The 22,478-nt window shown below is 46.3% G+C and overlaps 1 protein-coding gene across 10 annotated transcripts in view; it reads left to right on the forward strand.

Annotated features, from left to right (window-relative positions):
• Window positions 1-21,857, forward strand: part of ENTPD6 (ectonucleoside triphosphate diphosphohydrolase 6) — a 46,007-nt gene extending 24,150 nt beyond the window's left edge. For 8 of the 10 annotated variants that reach the window (XM_055321461.1, XM_055321458.1, XM_055321464.1 and 5 more), the window contains 8 exons: window positions 800-888; window positions 1,604-1,683; window positions 2,302-2,366; window positions 14,917-15,018; window positions 17,491-17,631; window positions 19,281-19,337; window positions 20,527-20,639; window positions 20,751-21,857. In XM_055321461.1, coding sequence (XP_055177436.1) covers window positions 800-888; window positions 1,604-1,683; window positions 2,302-2,366; window positions 14,917-15,018; window positions 17,491-17,631; window positions 19,281-19,337; window positions 20,527-20,639; window positions 20,751-20,849 — 746 coding nt within the window. In that variant the 3' untranslated portion in view covers window positions 20,850-21,857. The remainder of the gene's footprint in view (window positions 1-799; window positions 889-1,603; window positions 1,684-2,301; window positions 2,367-14,916; window positions 15,019-17,490; window positions 17,632-19,280; window positions 19,338-20,526; window positions 20,640-20,750) is intronic. The other 2 variants (XM_055321459.1, XM_055321463.1) reach the window with 2 other exon arrangements.
• The last annotated feature ends 621 nt before the right edge of the window (window positions 21,858-22,478 follow it).

Genomic DNA, 22,478 nt, shown 5'->3' on the forward strand with positions numbered 1-22,478 from the left:
CTGGGTTTCTCCAGTGTTGCTGGCCCAGTGTAGGGCAGGTAGGGCACACATCGACCTTGCAGATAAAAATGCTAGGAAAAGTAGCTTCTCTGTAGGCCTGGTTTTCTCCAGCATAACTCCTGCCCCTTCTTCTGCAGCTTCCTCTGCCAGGGACCCCATCCTCTCCTGTCTGAGGGAAGTCATGAATAAAACCAGTCATACCTTAGGTATTAAATGTGGTAGGAATGCTCGTCACTAGAATTGAATTCCTCTGCTCTAGGTAGAGGAGGAAACAGAAACTTCTGTTCTTAGAACAAGGTGGTAAGGAGTCATTTTTCTTAGATTATTCTCAGTACTGGTTGATTTTTGTCCCTTTACTGTAATCATGGCAAAGAATAATGTGTGTGTGACATATGTATGAAAAAGAAGCTTTGTAGCAGAATTTGCCCCTTGTGGGGGGAGAGCCATGTTAGGGGACAGGTTAGGAGTGCGGTGCTGCAGAAGGCATACCTCTGGGCATGAAGGGACATCGGGGAAGTCAGTGTCTCTGGGGGTGAGCCGTGATATGGCAGGTCCCACGTCTCTGCTAAAGGTCGGTGTTGTCCTGTATTGTTTAAATTAAAGCCACAGCTGGCGGAGCCACGTTCATGTCCCTTAAACGTCTGTATCCTTCCATGAAGATTGTTAAATACCCACAGCTGTTCTGTTTTTCTTTCCACTGAGGTGGGGGGTTGGCTCCTGAACTCTTCACTTTTTCGGCTATTCTCATATATTTACTAAAGTGACATTACTGTGTTGGTTTCTACTCACTGTGCTCCAGGCAGTTTGAAAACCCCTGGAAGGAACAGTGTGGGTATGCTGGATTTGGGCGGCGGATCCACGCAGATCACCTTCCTTCCAAGAGTTGAGGTAACTGGCCCCTGCCTCCCCACTGTAGCCCCCACCCTCCAAAGGCCACCTACCCCCCAGGAGTGTAGCCCGTTGACCTGGTGCGTCTAGACCTGTGCAGTCAGTTCTTGTCCTCCAGGCAAGATTCATTCACAGTTAATACTTTTCCACTTGATTTTAACTCTGCCTGGGGGAAATAAATGGACATTTTATTTTTAGTGGGGTGATAGATTAGATACTACCTGGAATCCTCAAGGCCATAGGATGTGAGATGCCCCTCCTCCCCCGGGGAAAGCCAAAGAAGGGGCCTGGCTCCTAGTCTGGCTCCCAGAAGGGGAGAGAGCCTCAAGCCCTGTGTGATAGGACATTGTGAAGGAGATGAAAACACTTCTAATCTAGACCATCTGCTGCTTTAAGCACAGTGCCTTCCTCACCCACCACTTTTTTATTATTATTTTTAATTTTCAATGGAAGAGCATTTAAATTTACTCATAATTGTCTTGCTTGGGCCATATTTGTCAGAATGGTAAATGTTACTTATAAGAAGAAAAAACATTTCATTTTGGACACGTTTAGGTTTTCATTTTAGTCGTTTTATTTTTCATGGCTTGTTCAATCTCTTTTGCAACATGTCACTCAGTGAAAAACTAATTTAATTGAATACATTTATGAATATACTGGTGTTTTCAAATGAGAGGCCAACAGGAAGGATAGCACCCCTCATGTTCTTCCTCAGGACACCCTCCAGACCTCCCCACCTGGCTACCTGACGTCACTCCAGATGTTTAATCGGACCTACAAGCTCTATTCTTACAGGTTTGTTTTGGGAGTGGGGGTGAGGGGCTGCCCATCCAGGAATGTGGCTCAGCTAGGCCTGTGCAGTAACCAGAGCCCCTGGTCAGGAACAGGCCAGGCCCGGAAACCCCTTTGCTTGAGACTCTTCCTCCAGCACTTCCTCCTCCCTTACGATACCTTCCTCCTCCTGCCTTCTCCCTGCTTCATTTTTCAATTCACCTACAGTAAAATTTCATTTCTTATTTTGTGTGTGCTTATTTTGCTCTGCTTTGGAGGAGGTTTCTCAAAGGTGGGAAAGAGGCCATGGATTGTGCAGGAATTTTCTGGGCCATCTGTTTACCACCTGGCACCTTCAGGACATCCTTGATGTAAAGCATACATACTCCATAAAGATGAGGGAGCATGTGTCCTTCACTGGCATCCACTGCTCCTAGGCAAGCTCCTGTCAAGTAATAAATGCCCAAAACTCCACAAAGGGAGGCTTCTAGAAACAGAAAATCTGCCTTGCCACAGGTTTCCCCTCTCTCGCACTTGTTTTGGATTCAGGCCAGGTGAACATACTTGAGGCAGAATTGAAGATATTACCAGGCACTTCCCATGACAGGCCAGCCCCCCTTACCCAGGATTTTCTTTCTACAGCTACCTGGGGCTTGGACTGATGTCAGCGCGGCTCGCAATTCTGGGTGGCATGGAGGGGAAACCTGGTGAGTAGAATGAGAGTTCAGAGCCCTCCCTCCTTGCTCAGCAGGCTTGAGGAACCCCTCAGGAAAGATGTTCCTGCCTGCTACCGTTCCAGCAACCCACTGGGCCCTGGTTCACAGGACTAGGGGAGCCCATGGGGGATGTGTGTGGAAGAATGTGCCCCACAGCTCGTTGCGACTATGATGGTGACAGATGATGATATGTTTTACCTGTGTGTATATGCTAAGTTATTTTTTAAAAGGAAGAGATGCTAGAGAATTCATTTCTCAAACACTGAGCCTCTGCAATTTTAGCTACCAAGTAACTGTGTTTAGTCGTCTGCTGCATTTGGAGTGGACTGGTTCTTAAGGATCCAAAGGAGGGGATCCCTGGGTGGCGCAGCGGTTTGGCGCCTGCCTTTGGATCCTGGAGACCTGGGATCGAGTCCCACATCGGGCTCCCGGTGCATGGAGCCTGCTTCTCCCTCTGCCTGTGTCTCTCCCTCTCTCTCTCTCTCTCTGTGTGTGTGTGACTATCATAAATAAATAAAAATTAAAAAAAAAAAAAGGATCCAAAGGAAACCTTATTCTTCATGACAGTACAGGACGGGGCATGATTCTGTGGCTGCTGCCATGGAGCTGGGGATTGTTTTTCCCTCATTACAGTTATTCTAGTGTTGTGAGAATGTCCCTCCATTTTCTCTTGCTCTGTGAAAGGATCATTAAACATGGACTTGGCCCTTCCTACAGAGAACTAGACTAGAGACAGAGCCTATATCAGGTTAGGATGTTTCCTTCCAGGTCTTCTCTGATCTTTCCTGACTGGCCTGGCTAAGGAGATGGTGCTGGCCACCAGGGTACATGAACTCGTAGGAGGTATTAGGGGATCACCGTGCCCCAATTTGGGAATAGGGACCGCTGCTCTAAGGCTGGCATTGGCCTGTCGTTCCTGATAATGTCAATCCAAAGACTTTGACCCATGCCCCTGGTCCAGACATGAGCATGTGAGCCCATGTGTACCCTCCAGCCACATGCCGTTCCCTCAGGCCTGACTCTCCTTGCTGCACACCTGCTCCCCTCCACAGGCCTAGCACTTCCCTGCACTTCTTCCAAGGGCCTGGTGGTTCTGACAAGGTGGTAATGTTCAACTGGAATTTTTGTTTTTCATGTATATCTTCACTTATCTTCATGTATATGTTCACTTATTTTAAATCCTGGTATTTAACCTCATTATGGAATTCCCTCTGTTGCAAACCAAAAACCTGTCCATATCTCAGAAACACCTGCAGCCTTCACTCTGGGGCCAGAAAACCCCAATTTAGCCAGCAGGAAGAAGGCAGGTACCCATTTGCCTGTCCATGGCTAGCCTTAAAATCCCATCAGCTGCATGAACACATGGGGCTGTGTGTAATACCTGCCAAGAAGGGTATGGACAGCTTTCTGCCACAGAGGAAACATCTCCCTGTTGTGTTATCTGTTGTTGCACAACAAATACACACCAAACTAAGTGGTTGAAACAGCAGTCATTTTATTGTAGTATCTTGTGAGGGCACAGGCTTGATCTGGGTAGTGCCTCTCCTGGGACCCCTAAGGTCTTGTGTAGCGACAGCTGGGGTGGCTGGGTGAATGTCTTATATCTCACTGCTCCTCCATGTGGCCTCCTCCCGCAGAGCAGCCTGCATTTTCCCTGGCAGCTTGGGAAGGAAGACTGCCCTAAAGTCACATGCCATCATATCCCTGTACATTCCGCTGGGGAGAGCAGGCCCAGGCCAGAATCAAGTGCAGGCATAGGGACTCACTTCTTAGCATGCACCTCCTTGAGAGGTGGCATTGTGGGGCCAGCCTTAGAGGCCAACCAGCATGCTTCCTTTGTTATTTGTGGGACCCCAGATTTTGTGTCGTGGGGTAGCACAAAAACATGGCATGGTGGCATTGTCCGGGGCCTGCCAGGTTACTTGCAGCCTCATTCATCTATAAAACTGGGTGCTGTTGGCTCCCCTTCCATTAGAGTGGTTGTGACAATTGACCAAACAGCACTTGGCCCGATGACTGAACCCTGAAGCCCCCTCAGTGCATGTAAGTTGGAATTGGCTATGTCTCTAGAACTGAAGAGGCTGGGGTAGCTTCTGTGATAGAGAAAGGCTTGCCTCTAGTTGAGCTGGAATGTTTCCACAGGTCAAGTCTCATCTGGCAAAAAGGAAGTGTGTTCCTTTGGGCCCCCCCAATCTCCAGTACCTTCATTACTAGTTTTCGGGAGGAAATAATTTTCTCCTGCCCTTCAAGATTCTTTTGACCTGTCTATTAAATTGACATAATACAGATTAATATAAGAAAAACAAATTTAATTCTGTATGTACAGGAGCTCCATAAGAATATGACACCCAAAAACAAGTCAGGCAATTGACGCTTATATGTTGTCTTGAACTAAGGGGGAGAAGAGGAGTCTAGGGCTTTAAAGGGGAGGAGGATAATACATAGTACAATAAGAAGAGCAGATGTTTGGTCATTAGATGTTTGCCCTTCCATATAGAGGTCATTCTTAAAAACTTCTCTCTGGTAACAGCTGTCTTTCTGGGCCAAACCCCATATTTAAATTCTTTTAGGTAGTTCAGAGAAAGGTAAATGTTTTTCTTGAATCAGCTGGGTCTTGATTGCCTTTAGCTCAAAATAGTCTGCATCCCAAAGTGGCATATTTTGGGATGACGTATTCTACTTCCTCTCAGTCCTGTCTTTGAAATTTCCCTAAGAAATTTCACAGTCCAGGCACATGGGTGGCTCAGTGGTTAGGCATCTGTCCTTGGCTCAATGTGATCCCGGGGTCCTGGGATCAAGTCCTGCATCAGGAACTTTGCAGGGAGGCTGCTTCTCCCTCTGTCAATGTCTTTGTCTCTCTTTCTGTGTCTCTTATGAATAAATAAAATCCTAAAAAAAAAAAAAAGTCACAGTCCAGAAGTCAAGCTGCCAGATTGCTCCATCTCACTGAACCAGGCTCCTAGTCCCGATAATAGGTGGGTTCATTTAGACCGTTGTGTCTCATTTCAGGAGATGGTGATGCAGGAGGGTTCACAAAGTTAGACCTCTGGTACAAGAAATCAGGTATTTAATAAAAACATAATGGTTAATGATTGGAACAGATTATAATCCCACTTACTGTGTTCTGAAGGCAGACATTTGGAAAGATTTCTAGATGTCTGGCTTGAAGCACCTTCAGACAGAGTGAGGGTAGGCAGTGGCAAACTGATAGGTTTTCCTGTTGGAGTTTGAATGTCTTCGGTGATCTTTCTGATCGGTCCATACAGCAGTAGGCATGAAGATTATCCATACATGAGCTGTTGTGGTTTCTCTCAGGTGAATATCAACTCATCCAGCCTAGGTTGCATGGCTTTGAAAAAAAGGCAATTTTAGTTCTCAGTGATTCCAAATCAAAGGGGAGGGAGAAAAACTGGAAATGTTAGTTTGGAGAGTTACAGCCAAATACCAGAGGAAAGTAAAACAATGAGGATCCAGTCCAACTTACAGGCAGAAAACAAAACCTCGAAGACGGCAGGAGTAGAATCTCATACCTATAGTGTATACCGTGGTTTCTACTGAAACAGTTTTTCTTTGCACAGTCACCCCATTTCTACCAAAGATAAGTAAGTAAGACTAACTTGTTTGCAGATTAAGTCTAGTTTCAATAAATTTGGTCTGATTACTTGCATAAGTGCAGCAAGAATAGGGATAGACTATTTAGGCTCTTTTAATCCTCTTTGCTGAAACTTTTCATAAGGAATCTTCAGTTGAAGTTTTTAAAAGCCTGTTGAAGCTAGAAAGTCAAACCTAGGCCATTAGACTTTACCTCCAATACCTGTAGATTTGAGTGAATTCCTTTCTTTAGATCTCCAAAAATATCTCTTGTGCCTGCCAGGAAACAACCTTTTTAACTCACCTGGTAAGGATGGTAGGAACCCTGCAAGCAAGGTACCAGGCTGGTTTTCCCATGGGGCTTAATTGGCTTCATAAAGTCAGCCATAGTTCCTTCAAGCTGTCTGGTCATTTCTGAATTTACACGTATCCTTCTCAAATATGACATTCCAGTCAAAGCCTTTGCAGTATAACCAGTGTTTCCAGTTGTGTGTGGATACACAAGAACAGATTCTTACTAAACTCATGCACATAACTGCATTGCCAGGAGAATAAGAATATTCACTGAGTTTTCTTTTTTTTTTTTTTCTAAAGATTTTATTTATTTATTCATGAGAGACACAGAGCGAGAGAGAGAGAGAGGCAGAGACACAGGCAGAGGGAGAAGCAGGTTCCATGCAGGGAGCCCAACTTGGGACTCGATCCCAGGTCTCCAGGATCAGGCCCTGGACTGAAGGTGGCACTAAACCACTGAGCCACCCAGGCTACCCTCACTGGGTTTTCAAATTGTGGAAGGATCAGATAGAAAAAGTAAAAAATTTCCTTAAATCTGGAAAAACAAAACATAAAAGAACAGGCAGTGTTTCAAACAACTCATAAAAATTATAATCTTCCTACTCAGTTTGATCAGTTCTATGTACTTAATAATTGTTCCCCTTAAATCCAGTTGTCCCTTTAGTTCTGGAAATTCATAGCCAGCCCAGTTTTATGGTCTTTAAGGTTTTCAGAAACCTCCAGGTTTCTGACAAATTTTTGACAAGTTCACCTGTCCGAAGTCCTTTTCTTGAATCTCCTTGAAGAAAAGTGCTTTTGCAGGAACACTTTCACAAAACATCAGAGTGAAACAGTAAGTGACAAAAGACTTAAAATGCCCATTGTAAAAGATCGATGAGAGTTCACTGTAGCAGACCTGAAAGTCTGGTTATTTCTGTGGTATGCAATATTTTAAGTTAACAGCCAGAATTATGACTGATAACATTATACCAGGGCATATCAGAATTTTCATAAAACTTCTATACTTATGCTAATTGTTGGACTGGTGAGACTGGGGACCTCAAAATGGTCGACCCAAGGCCAGCAACCTCCCAACAACTCCGCCCTACCCCCAACTTCCCGCCAATGCCACCTTGCTGCCCAACCCCCATCTTCCTGCCAATGGTGCTTGCCGCCCTACCCTAACTTAGCTTACGAAACCCTAACCCTTGCCCTAACCAGAAAAAAAAAAAAAAAAAAACCGGGAAAAGACCGAAAACCTGAAAAACACCACCAAATAAGGAAACCTCGCCCCATATTTCCCTACCAACCCTCCCGCCAAAAACTCCTAATAAACCCTCTACGACCTGCCTGGGGGTGACACTCCTGGCCCACGACTCCCCTGCTCTCTCTCTCTCTCCCCTGTGGGCTGCGGAACCTCGCCCCAGAGTGTATCCCATTAAAAGCCTTTTTCAACCAACTTTTGCCTGGCCTCTCTCTTTCATTTCACTACTAATCGGATTAAACCTGACACTAATAACGTTTACCTATATAGTATAACCTAAAATTTATCATCACTTTCTTGACATGCTTAATAGGTATTTAACATACTAGATAAACTCAGTGTAACATCTCTTTTTATAGAGAGAGCATATTTTTTAGATGTCCTAGGGGCCCTCTTGAAAATCTCAAACTGAGTTTAAGGCCATAAAAGATTTCATTTAGAATTTGATTTTGGAAATTTGTCAAAAATTTCACGAGATTTAGACACTTGACTAAATAGGATCACAGATCATTATGCTTATCTATTTAACCAAAGTGACAAAGGATTTTTTTTAAAGATTTTTTATTTATTTATTCATGAGAGACACAGAAAGAGAGGCAGAGACAGAGGCAGAGGGAGAAGCAGGCTTCATCCAGGGAGCCTGACGTGGGACTCGATCCCGGGTCTCCAGGATCACACCCTGGGCTGAATGCAGCACTAATCCACTAAGCCCCCAGGGCTGCCCATGAAAAAGGATTTTAAGGGCAAATACAAAATGTTACACTGCTGTGAACAAAACTATTCAAAGACCTGATAAAACACAGAAAATTATTTTGATGAAATATCTGCTTTTTGAAGAATGGTTACTTACAAGGTGACAAAAAGCCTTTCACAGGTAGTTCCAGAAGAACTGTCCTTTCAGCAGGTGAAAGAACATTTAATTTTGGCTTCATATAAGTACACTACTGATTGTAAAGCTTCATTTGATAACCATTGAAATAAATTCGTTCAGTTTTAGCCAGCTTACCCACACAAGGTAAGATTTTTCTGTCTTTCCAGCTTTCCTTTTTTTTTTTTTTAAGATTTTATTTATTTATTCATGATAGTCACACAGAGAGAGAGAGAGAGAGAGAGAGAGAGAGAGAGGCAGAGACACAGGCAGAGGGAGAAGCAGGCTCCATGCAGAGAGCCCGACGTGGAATTCGATCCCGGGTCTCCAGGATGACACCCCAGGCCAAAGGCAGGCGCCACCCAGGGATCCCTCCAGCTTTCCTTTTAATCAGTCTTTATTCTCCTCCTTCCCATCTGGAAATAACCAGTTTTCTTGGGACAAATTTACTTTATTTCCTTAACAAAAATCCTCTTTAGGGGTGCCTGGGTGACTCAGGCAGTTAAGCATTGCCTTCAGCTTGGGTCATGATCCCAGGGTGCTGGGATCGAGTCCCACATCAGGCTTCCTACTCAGCAGTGAGTCTGTTTCTCCCTCTGCCTTTGCCCCTCCCCCTGCTTGTGCACATGTGCATGTGTACGCTCTCTATCGCAAATAAATGGATAGAATCTTAAAAAGAAAGCCTCTTCACACCTCATACCCCTTCTTACCAAAAATAAATCTTTTGCATACAGAGTTGTTTCTCTTATATTACATTGTTTTTATTAATTTTAGTTACATATATTAACTAGAATTAATTCTAGAACCCTGGACTAAGAAGTAAACAGTAGTGAACTGTGTCACACCAGCATTGTTCAGAACAGCAAACTTAATGAATACATTTAATAATTCCTAGAGACATGCTTACTCATGATCCAAAAACCTTTCAGTTATTCTATAAAAGGAAGTAATAGTGTATAAATCTATGTTAAGCAATTAAAAGCGTGTAAATCTATATCCTGTGCTTTATTTTATTTAGAGATGGTCTGGATATTTAGTGAATTTAACTTAATTCATCAGTTAGCAAAAGTTTAAAGTTTCAGTTTAGGGCAGCCCAGGTGGCTCAGTGGTTTAGTGCCACCTTCAGCCCAGGGTGTGATCCTGGAGTCCCCGGATGGAATCGCACGTCGGACTCCCTGCATGGAGCCTGCTTTCCCCTCTGCTTGTGTCTCTGCTTCTCTCTCCCTCTCTCTCTGTCTCTGTCTCCCTCATGAATAAATAAATAAGATCTTTAAAAAAAATAAAGCTTCAGTTCATCTGAAAGATTTGGGAAAACCATTTTTAAGTACACATACCATAAAACATAATTATTGCTTTTAAAAAGTTCACCTAAGAAGCTTTTATACTACTTATGTCTATTGAGTTTACTTATTCTTAACAACTGTTAGACTGCTCCGTGAGACACTAGACAAAGTCAGCCATTATCCCAAGCTATGTTTCTTGCTGACAAATTTTTGTAAGAGATAGCTTGAACTCATTTGACCTTTAGTAAACTGAGGTAGAATAAAGTATTATATTTCATACTGGTAACTTCTGAAGACATGCCTATCTTAAAACTTAAACTAGTTTTTATTTACTAAGGATTAATACTTGGAGATGGTTGGGTGGCTCAGCGGTTGAGCATCTGCCCTCGGCTTAGGGCATGATCCCAGGATCCAGGATCGAGTCCCACATCAGGCTCCCTGTGGGGATCCTGCTTCTTCCTCTGCCAATGTCTCTGCCTGCCTCTCTCTCTCTCTCTCTCTCTCTCTCTCTCTCTCTCTCTGTCTCTCATGAATAAATAAACCTTTACAAAAATAAGGATTAATACTAGATCACATGACTTGAAAAACATTTGGGTTAGTTTCTTTTTTAAAAATACTTCATTTTTTCATTTTTCAAAGTAGACTCTACGCCAAAGTAGGGCTCAAACCCAGGACCCTGAGATCAAGAGTCACAGGCTCCACCGACTGAGCCCACCAGGTGTCCCTGGTTACTGATATATTCCTGAGAATTCAGTTTATATAAGCACTTAATTTCTTTAAAACAATTAAGTACAGCTTTTTTTACAAATTAGTTTTGTTGATATCATTTGGACATAGAAGATTATACCCAACTTCAGTACATATATAGAATACATAAACATACTGACAGATGCAAACTGAGATCTTACAGCTTTTCCATACACTTAAAATTTCCCTTGAGGCTCAGTTCTAAGTAACCATTCCCTCTTTTTGCTTCTGATAAGAATTATCACCCTGAATTTTGTATTTTAACTTTTAAATCTCAAAGGCACAGTAAGAGGGCAAGTTAGAGGTCTTTTAAGATAAATGCGGGGGTGGGGGGGGATTGGAACAGGTGAACTTTGAGCTGCCTCTAAAGCTGTATTTTTAATTTTGTAAAAATTTGTAAGATAAAGACAGTTGCTCTCAATTCCTTAAAAGAATAGGGTTGCAGCCTAAATGACATCCTAGGTTGATCCACTCATCCAACTACATTATCTTCAATGTTTTTTGTTTGTTTGTTTGTTTTAGAGAGTGTTGGGATGTTTTAGTCAATCCTTTACAGAGGCTTCAGGAGGTTTTTCTTTCCCCCTGGGTACGTGGTTTCATTTAACTTAAAGGAGGAGACCTAAAAAATCCTATCAGGCTCTGAATATCAGCTTCCAGTCTGGCCAGTCTCCAACCACAGAGCTATTTAAAAAACTCTTAAATATCTTGTCATTTTTCAGTCAGGACAAACAGCAGATGTTTTGGGGGATTAATGCAGTATGTCTTTGTAAAGTCTGTATAAAGCATTTTAACAAAGGCCTCGTTTCTGAGTGTACATTTTAACCTTAGACCTTCACTTTAGGAAGAAAAGCCTTTCTATCAGCCCCTAACATCAGCTTTCAGCTGATCATTTGTAGGAGGGCCTAGGAGAAATGCTAGTCATCTGTTTCCTCTGGAGTGGATGGGGGCGGGGGTAGAGGATAGTGTTGGTTCCAGAGGGCTTGTCTGGCTTGTCTGATAACTACAATATAATCATCATCATAGATGAGAAGAACACCCCTTAGCTGTCCAACAAGGTCTCTATGAGTGGGGTTGTGATGGACATTGTTTAATTCCTCTTTTAAATTGGTAGGATCCTCTGAAAGTCAAGGTTTTTATGGTCTTTTAAGAGCTTTATAATTGGGATCCCTGGGTGGCGCAGCGGTTTAGCGCCTGCCTTTGGCCCAGGGCGCGATCGTGGAGACCCGGGATCGAATCCCACATTGGGCTCCCGGTGCATGGAGCCTGCTTCTCCCTCTACCTGTGTCTCTGCCTCTCTCTCTGTGTGTGACTATCATAAATAAAAATTAAAATTAAAAAAAAAGCTTTATAATTGAAAAAATCCACTGCTGTCTAGGCGACAGGAATTATTCAGGCGTAGGATATAGCTGCAGAGGACATTACACAGGAAGGCCTGAAGCTGGCAGAGCCTGATTATAGAGACCTGCAAAATGAGCCTTCTATGTAAACCTTATTCTCCCCTGTGGGTGCTTCTGTTAAATTCGCTCTCTGGCTTTTAGTAATTACATGAGTAACCTGTATATCCTAGGCTTAGAGGTCAGGCTGCAGTATTCTCTGTAAATCTTGTAGGGAAAGGGCAGCTAAAACAAGCAGCTAGGTGTTTAAGGAATTTTCTGGGGGAGTTTGGGAGTTAAGAGAATTTGCTGAGGAGACAAGGTGAGATTTTAAGAAGGGAAATTGATGTTGAATGGGGACTTTAATTTTTGTTCTGAGTCTAATTTGTTTTTCCCTCCCCCATCTTACCAAGAAATGAGTCCCTAAAGCTTACTTTTATATCTCTCTGTGTCTATTTTTTTTAAATTAGTCTTTCCGTAGGTACCAATAAGACAGTTATTTAGGACGAGAGCTCTCAAACATATTTTTTTTTCAACTACTGTCAATTCAAAATATCCATTGTCTGGCCATTGGTGAGCAGGATCTTACATTAATCTCAAGAGTGGCACAAACCAGTAAGCTTTTTTATAGCTTAACCATGAATTTAAGAGGTGTCCCAGAAGAGGGACAAAAAGATGCAACCCTTACAAAATCCAGAAAGTTTACTCCCAGAAATAGTCTAAGAAAGTAAAGGCCTTTGTTGTGATAGGCAATAAGAATGGTGTAGTGAAAACGCTCTCTCCAGTTTCCTTTTTTTTTAAAATATTTTATTTATTTATTCATGAGAGAGAGAGAGGCAGAGACACAGGCAGTAGGAGAAGCAGGCTCCATGCAGGGAGCCGGACGTGGGACTCGACACCGGGACTTCAGGATCACGCCCTGGACCGGAGGCAGGCGCTAAACCGCTGAGCCACCCAGGGATCCCTCTTCTCCAGTTTCCTGTGAGAATGTGAAGCACCTCTAGTCACAGACCTGCGAATCTGACACCAGACAGGCACTACTAGAATGGAACTTCTTTAGCACTAACAAAACAGTGAAGGTTGAGATGACAAAAACCCCTTATGGACCATGACCCCTGTAACAAACTCCTGAGAGTTGGCCCAGAGTCAGGCAGAAGGTGCTGCTTAGGACTTAAAGTATTAGAATCCCAAGCTATTCAATTGGCCACCAAGATGCATATGATATGTACAGAGAGAACATTCTCACTGGTCGTAAAGACAAGCTCTCAAGACATGAACAGGATGAAAGGAAAACCCCTTACAGGCATATTAACAGTTTTATTAGCTGAGCCTTTGGTGTCTCAGAGCCAAACTATACTGAGGAAGGATATGCTACTGGGTTGGAGATTGTGAGGTGTTTTACTGAGTACCTTGCATGGAAGTTTTCTTGAATTTGACAGGTGACCCAGTATCAGTCTGGCCTGTTGTGTGACTAACTCATCCTAACACAGAAGTCTTAGGGTTAGGTAGGGAGCACTCTAACAGCTTTTAAGTGCTCAACCCATGCCCACCAGTTTTGCGGCTTTAGCTTCCAAGATGCCCCTTAGTGACTGCCCTCACCTCATGTGCACATTAACCCAGCAACATTTGTCTAAACAGTGGCCTGGTGAGAAATGTGAACTCATCAGTCTGTGAGTCCAGCTTGAACAGAAGGTTTATAGGACCTAGGCCTGTGTTCTACTTTGTGGTTTTCATTCTTATGACAAATAACACAACAGACAAGAGACAAAAAAGCGGTGACCATCTCTGGGATGAAAAGCATCAATAAAAAAGTAAAGAGTGCTCACAACAAATCTTTACTAGAGTCATTATACCCTAGGAACTGGTCCCTCATATCTTCTGCTAATCTAAATTTAGAAGAGGGGAAAAAAAGATTCTCACCACTTGCTTCCACCAGACCCTGCAGGCAGAGATCCAGGAGTCTCACGTGGTAAGAATTCTTACCTTCTGTTAAGTTTTCTTTTAATGAACACAGAGAAAATTAAAGACAGCAGAGCCAGGTGGTAGGTTTGAGAGTGCTTTAATGGGGAGCGCTCCCGGGTGAGGTTCCGTGACTCGGAGAGGAGACCTGAGTCAGGGAAGTCGCACCCAGGCAAACCACAGGGGGATTTATAAAGCGTTTTCCATGGGAATATGGGGGCAGGGCAGCATTCCAATTAGGTTTCAGGTCTTTGTAAGCTGAGTTAGATAGGGAGGTAAGGTGGTGTTGGCAAGAGGATGGGGGTGGGGCGGCAAGGCTGCGTTATTGGGAGGTTGCTGGCCTCCAGTCTCGCCAGCCCAACACCTTCTGCTGCACCTGTCAGAGGTCTTAGGCTCTCTCAGCTGCAGCAGCCCCAGAACAGGCAGTATGCAGCCAATGAAGTTTCTCCTGGCTGGCTCACCAACTGTTGAGGAGAAAAAAATTTTCTCCTACCCTTCTAGATTCTTTTGGCTGGCCTATTAATTAAATTGACATAAAGCAGATTAATAGGAGAAAAGCAAGTTTAATTTTATACACACACACACACACACACACACACACACACACACACACACACACGAGCCGAGAAGAGTATGACACCTAAGGGCAGGTTGGGCGATTGAGGCTGTGAGTCATCCTGAGCTAAGGAATAGGCTAGGGGTCTGGGAGCTTTAAAGGGGAGGAGGGTGATTCACAGGACAAAAGAACAGATGTTTGGTCATTAGATGTTTGCCCTTCTATATAGAGGTCATTTACATAGAAATTTATCTCTGGTAACACCTCTCTTTCTGGGCCAGACCTCCTATTTAAATTCTTTTTTTTTTTTAAGATTTTATTTATTTATTCATGAGAGACACAGAGAGAGGCAGAGAGACAGGCAGAGGGAGAAGCAGGCTCCATGCAGGGAGCCTGACGTGGGACTCAATCCTGGGTCCCCAGGATCAGGCCCTGGGCTGAAGGTGGCGCTAAACCGCTAAGCCACCAGGGCTGCCCCTATTTAAATTCTTGTAGGTAGTTAAGGGAGAAGTAAAAACTTCCCTTCACTAGCCTACAATCCTCTGTGCTACAGGCCTCCACTCAGCAGAATCCACATGTGTGCCTCACGTCATGGTAATGTGCCTCCTCCTTTTCTGTTTATTTCAGCTGAGGATGGAAAAGAGTTGGTCAGCCCTTGTTTGTCGCCAGGCTTCACAGGAGAATGGGAACATGCTGAAATAACATACAGGATTTCAGGACAGAAGGCAGGTATGGTGGAGTTCTCGTGTATCCGTGGTATGTAAGTCTTAAGAATGGCAGCCTGCCATCTCTCCCATACATTCAAAACACTTCTGAGAAGCAGGGAGACCGTTGCCAAACCTCATTTGCAGAGAAGCCCAGGAAATGAAAGTAGCTCTGGGAACTGTCAGGGCTGCAGGGGCCCCTTGCCAGAACACGTTGAGAACCCATGGCTCCCAGGGGATCTCTGCACAAGGCTCCCTTGTCTGTTGCCACATACTTTATTCCAAAAGACTGCATTTCCTAACAAGCCTCCAATGAGGAAGGACCTGAATATCCTGCTGCTCCAAGACAAATGGCCAACTTAAAGCTATTGGCCCAGGAACAACATGTCAGTGTGAACACATCTCTGAATTGAGGGAGAAACAGTTTCTCCATTAGTGGAATCAGCGTCCCTCCACCCGTCACCTGAGAATGCCTGGTGAGCACAGGAAAAGCTGCTCTGCGCTGTGTAGCCTCCACCTGTGACACTAGATGTGCTGTCCCACAAGCTTGGCCCCTCTCACCCCACCTGGGTGGTCTTTGTTGCCCTGTATTCCTTTAATTTTTGCTAAAAGAAACATTGAAATGTTTCCAGGCTGGGTACATGAGCAAGAGGTTTGTCTGCCTTTGGTAACAGAGCTATTTCTACTCACATTTCTAGCACCAAATATGTGAGAGTTTCCCCACACCAGCCAGTTGTCCATCCCTGAATACTGTTCAGACTCTCCCTGGAGTTAATGCAGACTGCATAGTTAAGGGCTCAGTCCCACAAGGCTCCCCCACCCACCCTCTACCTCAGAAACAGATAGCAAGTCCTAGGCCTCCTATATTTCTGACCAGCTGACTACAAATTGGGGGTTCCCACAAACACCCCCAAATAACTTGCCAGAATAGCTCACAGAACTCAGGAAGGCACTTTACTATCACTATTTTATTATGAAAGATATAACTAGAACAGCCAAATGGAACAGATGCATAGAGCAAGGTGTTGGAGAAGGGGTGTGGAGCCTCCACACCCTCTCTAGGCTCTCTAGGAACACCACCTCCCAACACCCTCCATTACCCACAACGCTCACTGAACCCATCGTTTAAGGGTCTGGGATGCTTCACTACACAGACATAATTAATTAAATCGCTGGCTCTTGATTTAACTCAATTCCCAACCCCCTGCTCTCCCTAGAGGTCAGAGAGTAGGGCTGGAAGTTTCAACCCTCTAATCACATGGTTGGCTCTCTGACAACTAGTGTCCATCCTGAAGCCACCTGGGGACCCACCAACAAGAATCTGCTCATTTCCATAAATTTAGGTATCCTTGAAAAGGTGCTCCTCCCATCCCCATCACTCAGGAAATTACAAGGGTTTTGAAAGCTCTGTGTCCAGAACCAGGAACAAAAACCAAATATTTGCTTCTTACTATCGATTGACCATGGAGGTCACTCTGACTCAGCCAGCCACTTGTGCACTTGTTATGCATCAGGCCCTGCTACAGCCACTGGCACACAGCTGACATTTCTGTGGGAGGAGTTGGTAAAACACATAAGAAAGTAACTTGAAAAAATAGAAGGGGGAGGAGGGCTGTCAAGAAGATTACAGTTTTAATTATAATGGCCGGAGAAGGCTTCATGGGATGGTATTTGAGCCAAGACATGAAGAAATGGGGAATGAACCACCCAGATACAAATTAGCACTTTTCCAGACCAGAGAAGCAACATGTGCAAAGGCCCTGAAGTGCTGTTTTTAAGGAACAAGGAGGAGGTTGTGTAGCTGTCCAGACAAGGGAGAGTAGAGGGAAATAAAGCCCAATAGGAAGGGCAAGGGGAGAAGTGGCTGGAGCTACCTTCTCCAGGGCAGGTCTGCTGGGGAAGATCGGAAGCTGAGTCCAGGGGTGGGTCATAGCATAACAAAATCTGTTTACCTCTTGGGCTCTCTTTGTCATTCTTCCAAGCAGGTGTTTAATCACCATCTGTGTGAGTTTGACAAGCTGCCTATTAGGCCTCTATTTCCTTAAAGGCCTTTCCATAAAGAGGGTGCAGGCCTCACCTCTAGTGTGACTGATGGGATGGAGTAGGGCCTTGCACATATAGAGCTCAGCAAGGGCTGGCAGAGAGTAAACAGTGTGAAGCGAACCCATTGGCTATCCCTCCTCCTTGTTCCTACCTGTGCACAACTGGAGGCTGGCATCCTTTAGGGTTGAGGGCCATGCCATCTCTAGCCCCCTTCACACTTTGGGTTTCTCTCCCTTGACCTGGGCCCGCAGTGCCGTGCCATGGCTCCTAAAAGGTTGCTGTTGGCATGTCTGGTGTTGATGAGCACCCAGACACGGGGTAGGTGCTGTGCAGGCTTCTTGTCCCACCTCACCTTCCATGTGAAGTTCTCAAATCACTGGAAAGGGCTGTGGGGGCTGTATGGCCCAGGGCCTGAGCTCCCTACCATTGTGTTTATGCTTTTCTTTTGCCCCAGTAGTGAACCTCCATGCGCTGTGTGCCAGCAGAATATCAGAAATCCTTCAAAACAAAGTGCACAGAACAGAAGAAGTGAAGGATGTGGACTTTTATGCTTTTTCCTACTATTACGACCTTGCAGCAAATGTTGGCCTCATAGGTAAGGGTGGGGCCAAGGTGTAGATTCTTTGGACACAGGGCCCACAGTAGAGAGTGATCATGTTGTCAGTCACTCTCAATAATGGAAGTAGAGGACGGCAGGTGTCTTGTCATCCATATAGAAAGTAGTAAGCCCTCTTTTTATAAATAATCAGGTCTTTGAGCCAGTTAATAAAGTTATGTTGTCACTGCAGGAACAGTTACTTGCTGTCGAGTTGTTCCGCTCTAAGGCAGAACTGACTCACCCATGTAACTGACCGTCGTGGTTCCTGCCCTGACCCAGGCCTCTGGCTGACATGGTCACATGGCCATCTTCTCCCATGTGGCACCCAGGTTGGCATGGGGAGGAGTCAGCCCATTCCACAGACCACCCTCAGGAGCTTATGGGCACTGTGGTGTCTCAGAGCTTACTGAGCCACCTGCTACCTGGGCCCAGTGTGGAGTGCATCCAGCCAGGGGTGGGTAGGCCAGGTGGAAGGTGACCTGTTCATCCTTGCTTAGGCCCCAGGTCTCTCTGGCACAGAGCAAGGTCCCTGAGGTACCTCCCAGTAGCTGGCCCAGTAGCTACTTGGCCTGCCAGGCCTAATAGCCCCTGTGGGGTTCCCATAGCTGGAGCAAAGTTCTGTTGATCTGTACTCTCCGGACTGTGCCACCAGCAATGGACGTACACTGCTTAGGGCCTGCTACACCCAGACTTGGCCTGGCAGCGTGCTGGGGGCTCCAGCCTTTCAGGCTAGCTCAGAGGGCCCCTCCCCAGTATCAGCTCAGCAATTTGCAGCCCCTCCCCCTGGCTTAAGGTTGCCCTACCCCTAGGGGACTGACATCCTCCTAGAGTGACCTCAGGAGATAACTAGGCTGCTCAGAAAAGCTCTTCCAACTCCCTTTTGTGGTCACACGTGGCTCTGAAAGACCTGCTTGGATCTGTTTTCAGAAATTAAATCCATCTTCAAGGATGACATTTGCTGACTGAGCAAATATCCAAAGTCAAGGAAAAGTCAGCTCACTGAGCAGCAGCTGCCTTATATGAAACATTAATATGTGGGACAGCTTGAAAGACCCTCTTTCGAATGGAGAGTTTTTGGGGTGCATTGAAGAAACCAGTCTTGAGAGTTGGGGGACACTGCTTTCATGCCTCTCTCACTGGGAATGTCACAGAAGCCTAGGGCTCACCTTCTGGAGAGCTTTGTAAAGACTCTACCCATTAGATTTAAGACCTGACAAACTACTTGGCTTTTTTATAGAATTTTTTTTTTCCACATTCGGAAAATTGATGCCAGAATACCATTGCTGAACTCAGGGCCACAGCTCGAAGAAACATATCCAATTCTGTACGTTTGTTTTCTTAACTAAGAATTAAGAGATTATTCAGTCTGTGGGGTCCAGGGATCCTGGTGACTTTCCTGTCAGGGACCTAAGACCCATGAGTGTGGTAATGATCCCTGTGTGGTACTGCATGGAACACTTGCCCACCCCCAGCCACATCACCTCAGACATGTGATCAGTGCATGTGGGGCTGTTGCCCCAATTCCTGCCAGGCTTGTGGCCAGTCTGGACACACTACCCCAGGTCATCCTGTCATGGGTGCAGCCTTAGTGGCATTGCTGCCCCAGGAGTGCTGGTGCAAACCAGGTGTCTGTTCTTGTCCTGCAGATGTGGAGAAGGGAGGCAGCCTCGTCGTAGGAGACTTTGATATTGCGGCAAAGTATGGTGAGTGGCGGCTGCACTGCCTGGGTAAGAAGGGCCAGGGTAAGAGGCTGGGACCCTGTCCCACTGTGTGGCAGATGCAGCTTGGTGCTTGTGAGGCAGTACTGGGAGCTTCTGGATTTGGTTTCTGATTCAGCCAGCCAGACGGAGTGTTGAGAGGTGTGAGAGGGTACTTGGGGTCATTTGCTGGGCCCAGACCACAGAAATGCCATGTCCTTTGTGACCACAGCAGGGGAGGGGAAGCCTCAGTGTCCCAGCTCTAAAAGGGCACATTTCTAATCCTAGGGTAGTTAGGAACAGGTTCCCTTGAGTTCACGTTTTCTGATAACCTCTTTGCTTATAGTTCAGGTCACCATAACAGGGATTTCCCCTGAAAGTATCCCAGCAAATGCACAGTCGTCACACGAACAACCCCTGCACAGCAGAGCCCAGCGTGTTGGGGGGTGAAGAGCTCTTACCCTTTGAGTTTGCAGGTGGCTGACTCAGCAGCTCCAGGGCTGCCCCTCTTCTTCTCCTTTGTCCAATCACAATCCAGCCAGATGGGGAATGAAATGAAGGCTGGTTGTAAACATTCTGCTCCTTGGTTGCTGTTCCCAATTACAGATCAAAAGAGTTAAACTTCGTGTGTTTCTCTATAGAAAGTACCCCCCCACAAGTGTCTTTTTTTTTTAAGCTTTCTTGTCACTTACAGGTTTGTCCCATGGACACTGGGTGTCATGACTCTTCAACAGGAAAAGGTTCTGAGCAGAATTTTGGGTTTATTCATCTGCCTCAAGAATAAGAGTAGAATCTCCTGAGATAGCTTTGTTGGTGTTTACATTCCCCAGAAAGCCCAGAGTCACACCTGGGAGGGGTGTCCCAAGTCACAGATGCAGAGCTATGCCCTATGAGACTGTGGCTTTCGGCTCATGACACCAAAACAAGACCTATGTTCTTGGTCTTGGAGGCCAGGCCCAGTGGAGGCTGGTTGGCCTTGAGACCCTACCTTTTGGTATACTCTTGGTGAATCACCTTCCTATTGTAGGCTGCAGTCCTATCTGAATCAGTGAGGACCTGGGGCTAACACAGAACCTAGCACAGGTTGGGCACCTGGAGTGGGTAGAGCCTGGTCTGCACAACACCCCTTCCCACTGCCCCAGCCCACGAGTGAACCACCTGGCATCTGACTGGGAAAGGGCTGTCTTATCCTCAGTGTGCCGCACAGCAGAGACCCGGCCGCAGGGCAACCCCTTTCTGTGCATGGACCTTACCTACATCAGCCTGCTGCTCCAGGAGTTTGGCTTCCCTGAGAACAAAGTGCTGAAGGTAAGGACAGTGTCTCGGGTGACCCTGTGCCTTTTGTGGCCTGACGGGCTGGGGGCACTGTGTCCAGCCTCCCAGCTATGCCCACTCCACCACTCCCTTTCTGTTTTCAAGCTGACTCGGAAAATCAACAATGTTGAGACCAGCTGGGCTCTGGGGGCCATTTTTCATTACATCGACTCCCTGAACAGACAGAAGAGTCCAGCCCTGTAGTGGTCCAGCCACTCTAGCCATCCTCGCAGAAGCAGCTCCATCTCCATGAGAACAGACCTTCGTGGAACCCCATGGCAAGTTGGGGGGAGGCCGCTGTTCAGGCTGCCACCCCTCCCCCTTTGACCTTGCAGACCTGCCCCTGGACAGGCAGAGGGCTGCAACGTGACCCAGGCCCAGCGCCTCCTGCGTGGCTCCAGATGGGCAGTGAACCAGACAGGGCAAAGGTCACGTGCCAAGGGTGATGCAGCCTCACCATCCCTGACCTGTCCCTATGTGCGGGGTTGGAGTGGCTGTAACATGTGTCTTTGTGATAGTCTTGTTTTATCTTCCTGCCCCTGTCTGGTCTGTCCTTGCATCCCCAGGACACACCTCACCTTCTCCTCAGAGACTCTGTGGGGAGGTTGTACAGGGAGGCTGTCCTGGCTGCTCTCAGGGTGGGCCGAGTGGCAGCCACCACACGCTCTGGGACAATGGGTCTGGTGGATTTGAATGTGTTTGCCACCTCCTTGAATGTGGATGTGTAAGGTCACCGAGAGGTTTGTTTTTTCAGGTTCTTGGATGACTTGGAGCTAACTGACAGAGTTGGCCCTATGAATAGGAAGAAAGGCTGGGGAAAATACCTCTCATGTGCCCCAGCTCTTCAGAGGAGGCCCGGATGTGAGCATGAGCTGCTTACAATATTTATGGCTTTGCTGTGTGAGTGATGTCTCCGTTGTGCGGTGCTGAGTGTTTGTGTAGCTGTGTTCTGAGCCCCAGTGGATGTATAGCTACCGTGAGCCATTGCAGCCGAGCAGTGTTGAAAACGTACACCACCCCCTGTGGGTCAGGCAGCCTGTGGGTCAGGCAGCCCGAAACTGCCTTCTCCTAGCTCTGCTGGGGTGCAGGCCCACACCCACTCCCCCCCCCCAAGATACAAGGAGCTGCACAGGACACTGGGAAATGGGAAATCTCCTGTGGGAAATGTAGGGTACATCATGTGTTCTACCCAAAATAAACGGTTTACAAGGCTTTCTGCTCTGAGGACTCCTCTCAGTGAGTGTCAGCAGTGTTCATCCACCCCAGCACTGACAGGAAAGCCCCTCAGGGCCCTGTTTACTGTAGCTGAAACAAAGAACCGCCCAGGCTGGGTAACAGGTGGCCCAGTAGGTCTTCTCAGCATGCTTCCTCAGGAGACAACCACAGAAGGGCCCACGGAGGACACCCTCAGGCCCTCCTGCATCCCTGTGGTGGCAGGTTCTGTGGAGGCTGAGGCTGTTCAGGGGAGCCCGTCAACTTCCCACCAAGATCCCTCCTCCCTAGGACTGTGACCCGCAGCTTGTGCAGCATGTGCAGCCCCAGCACATGCCCCTCTCCTGCTCGCAGTGTGCTTGGTGGGGACCTGGTTTTAATCTGGAACAGCTGGAAAGGGGTCATATGTCAGAGAAAGACTGGGTAGGAGCACAGGGGGATCCCTGGGTGGCGCAGCGGTTTGGCGCCTGCCTTTGGCCCAGGGCGCAATCCTGAAGACCCGGGATCGAATCCCACATTGGGCTCCCGGTGCATGGAGCCTGCTTCTGCCTCTGCCTCTCTCTCTTTCTCTCTCTGTGACTATCATAAATAAATAAAAATTAAAAAAAAAAAAAAAAAGGA

This window comes from Nyctereutes procyonoides, unplaced genomic scaffold (assembly GCF_905146905.1).
Source record: "Nyctereutes procyonoides isolate TBG_1078 unplaced genomic scaffold, NYPRO_anot_genome, whole genome shotgun sequence".
NCBI classification, from domain to species: domain Eukaryota; kingdom Metazoa; phylum Chordata; class Mammalia; order Carnivora; family Canidae; genus Nyctereutes; species Nyctereutes procyonoides.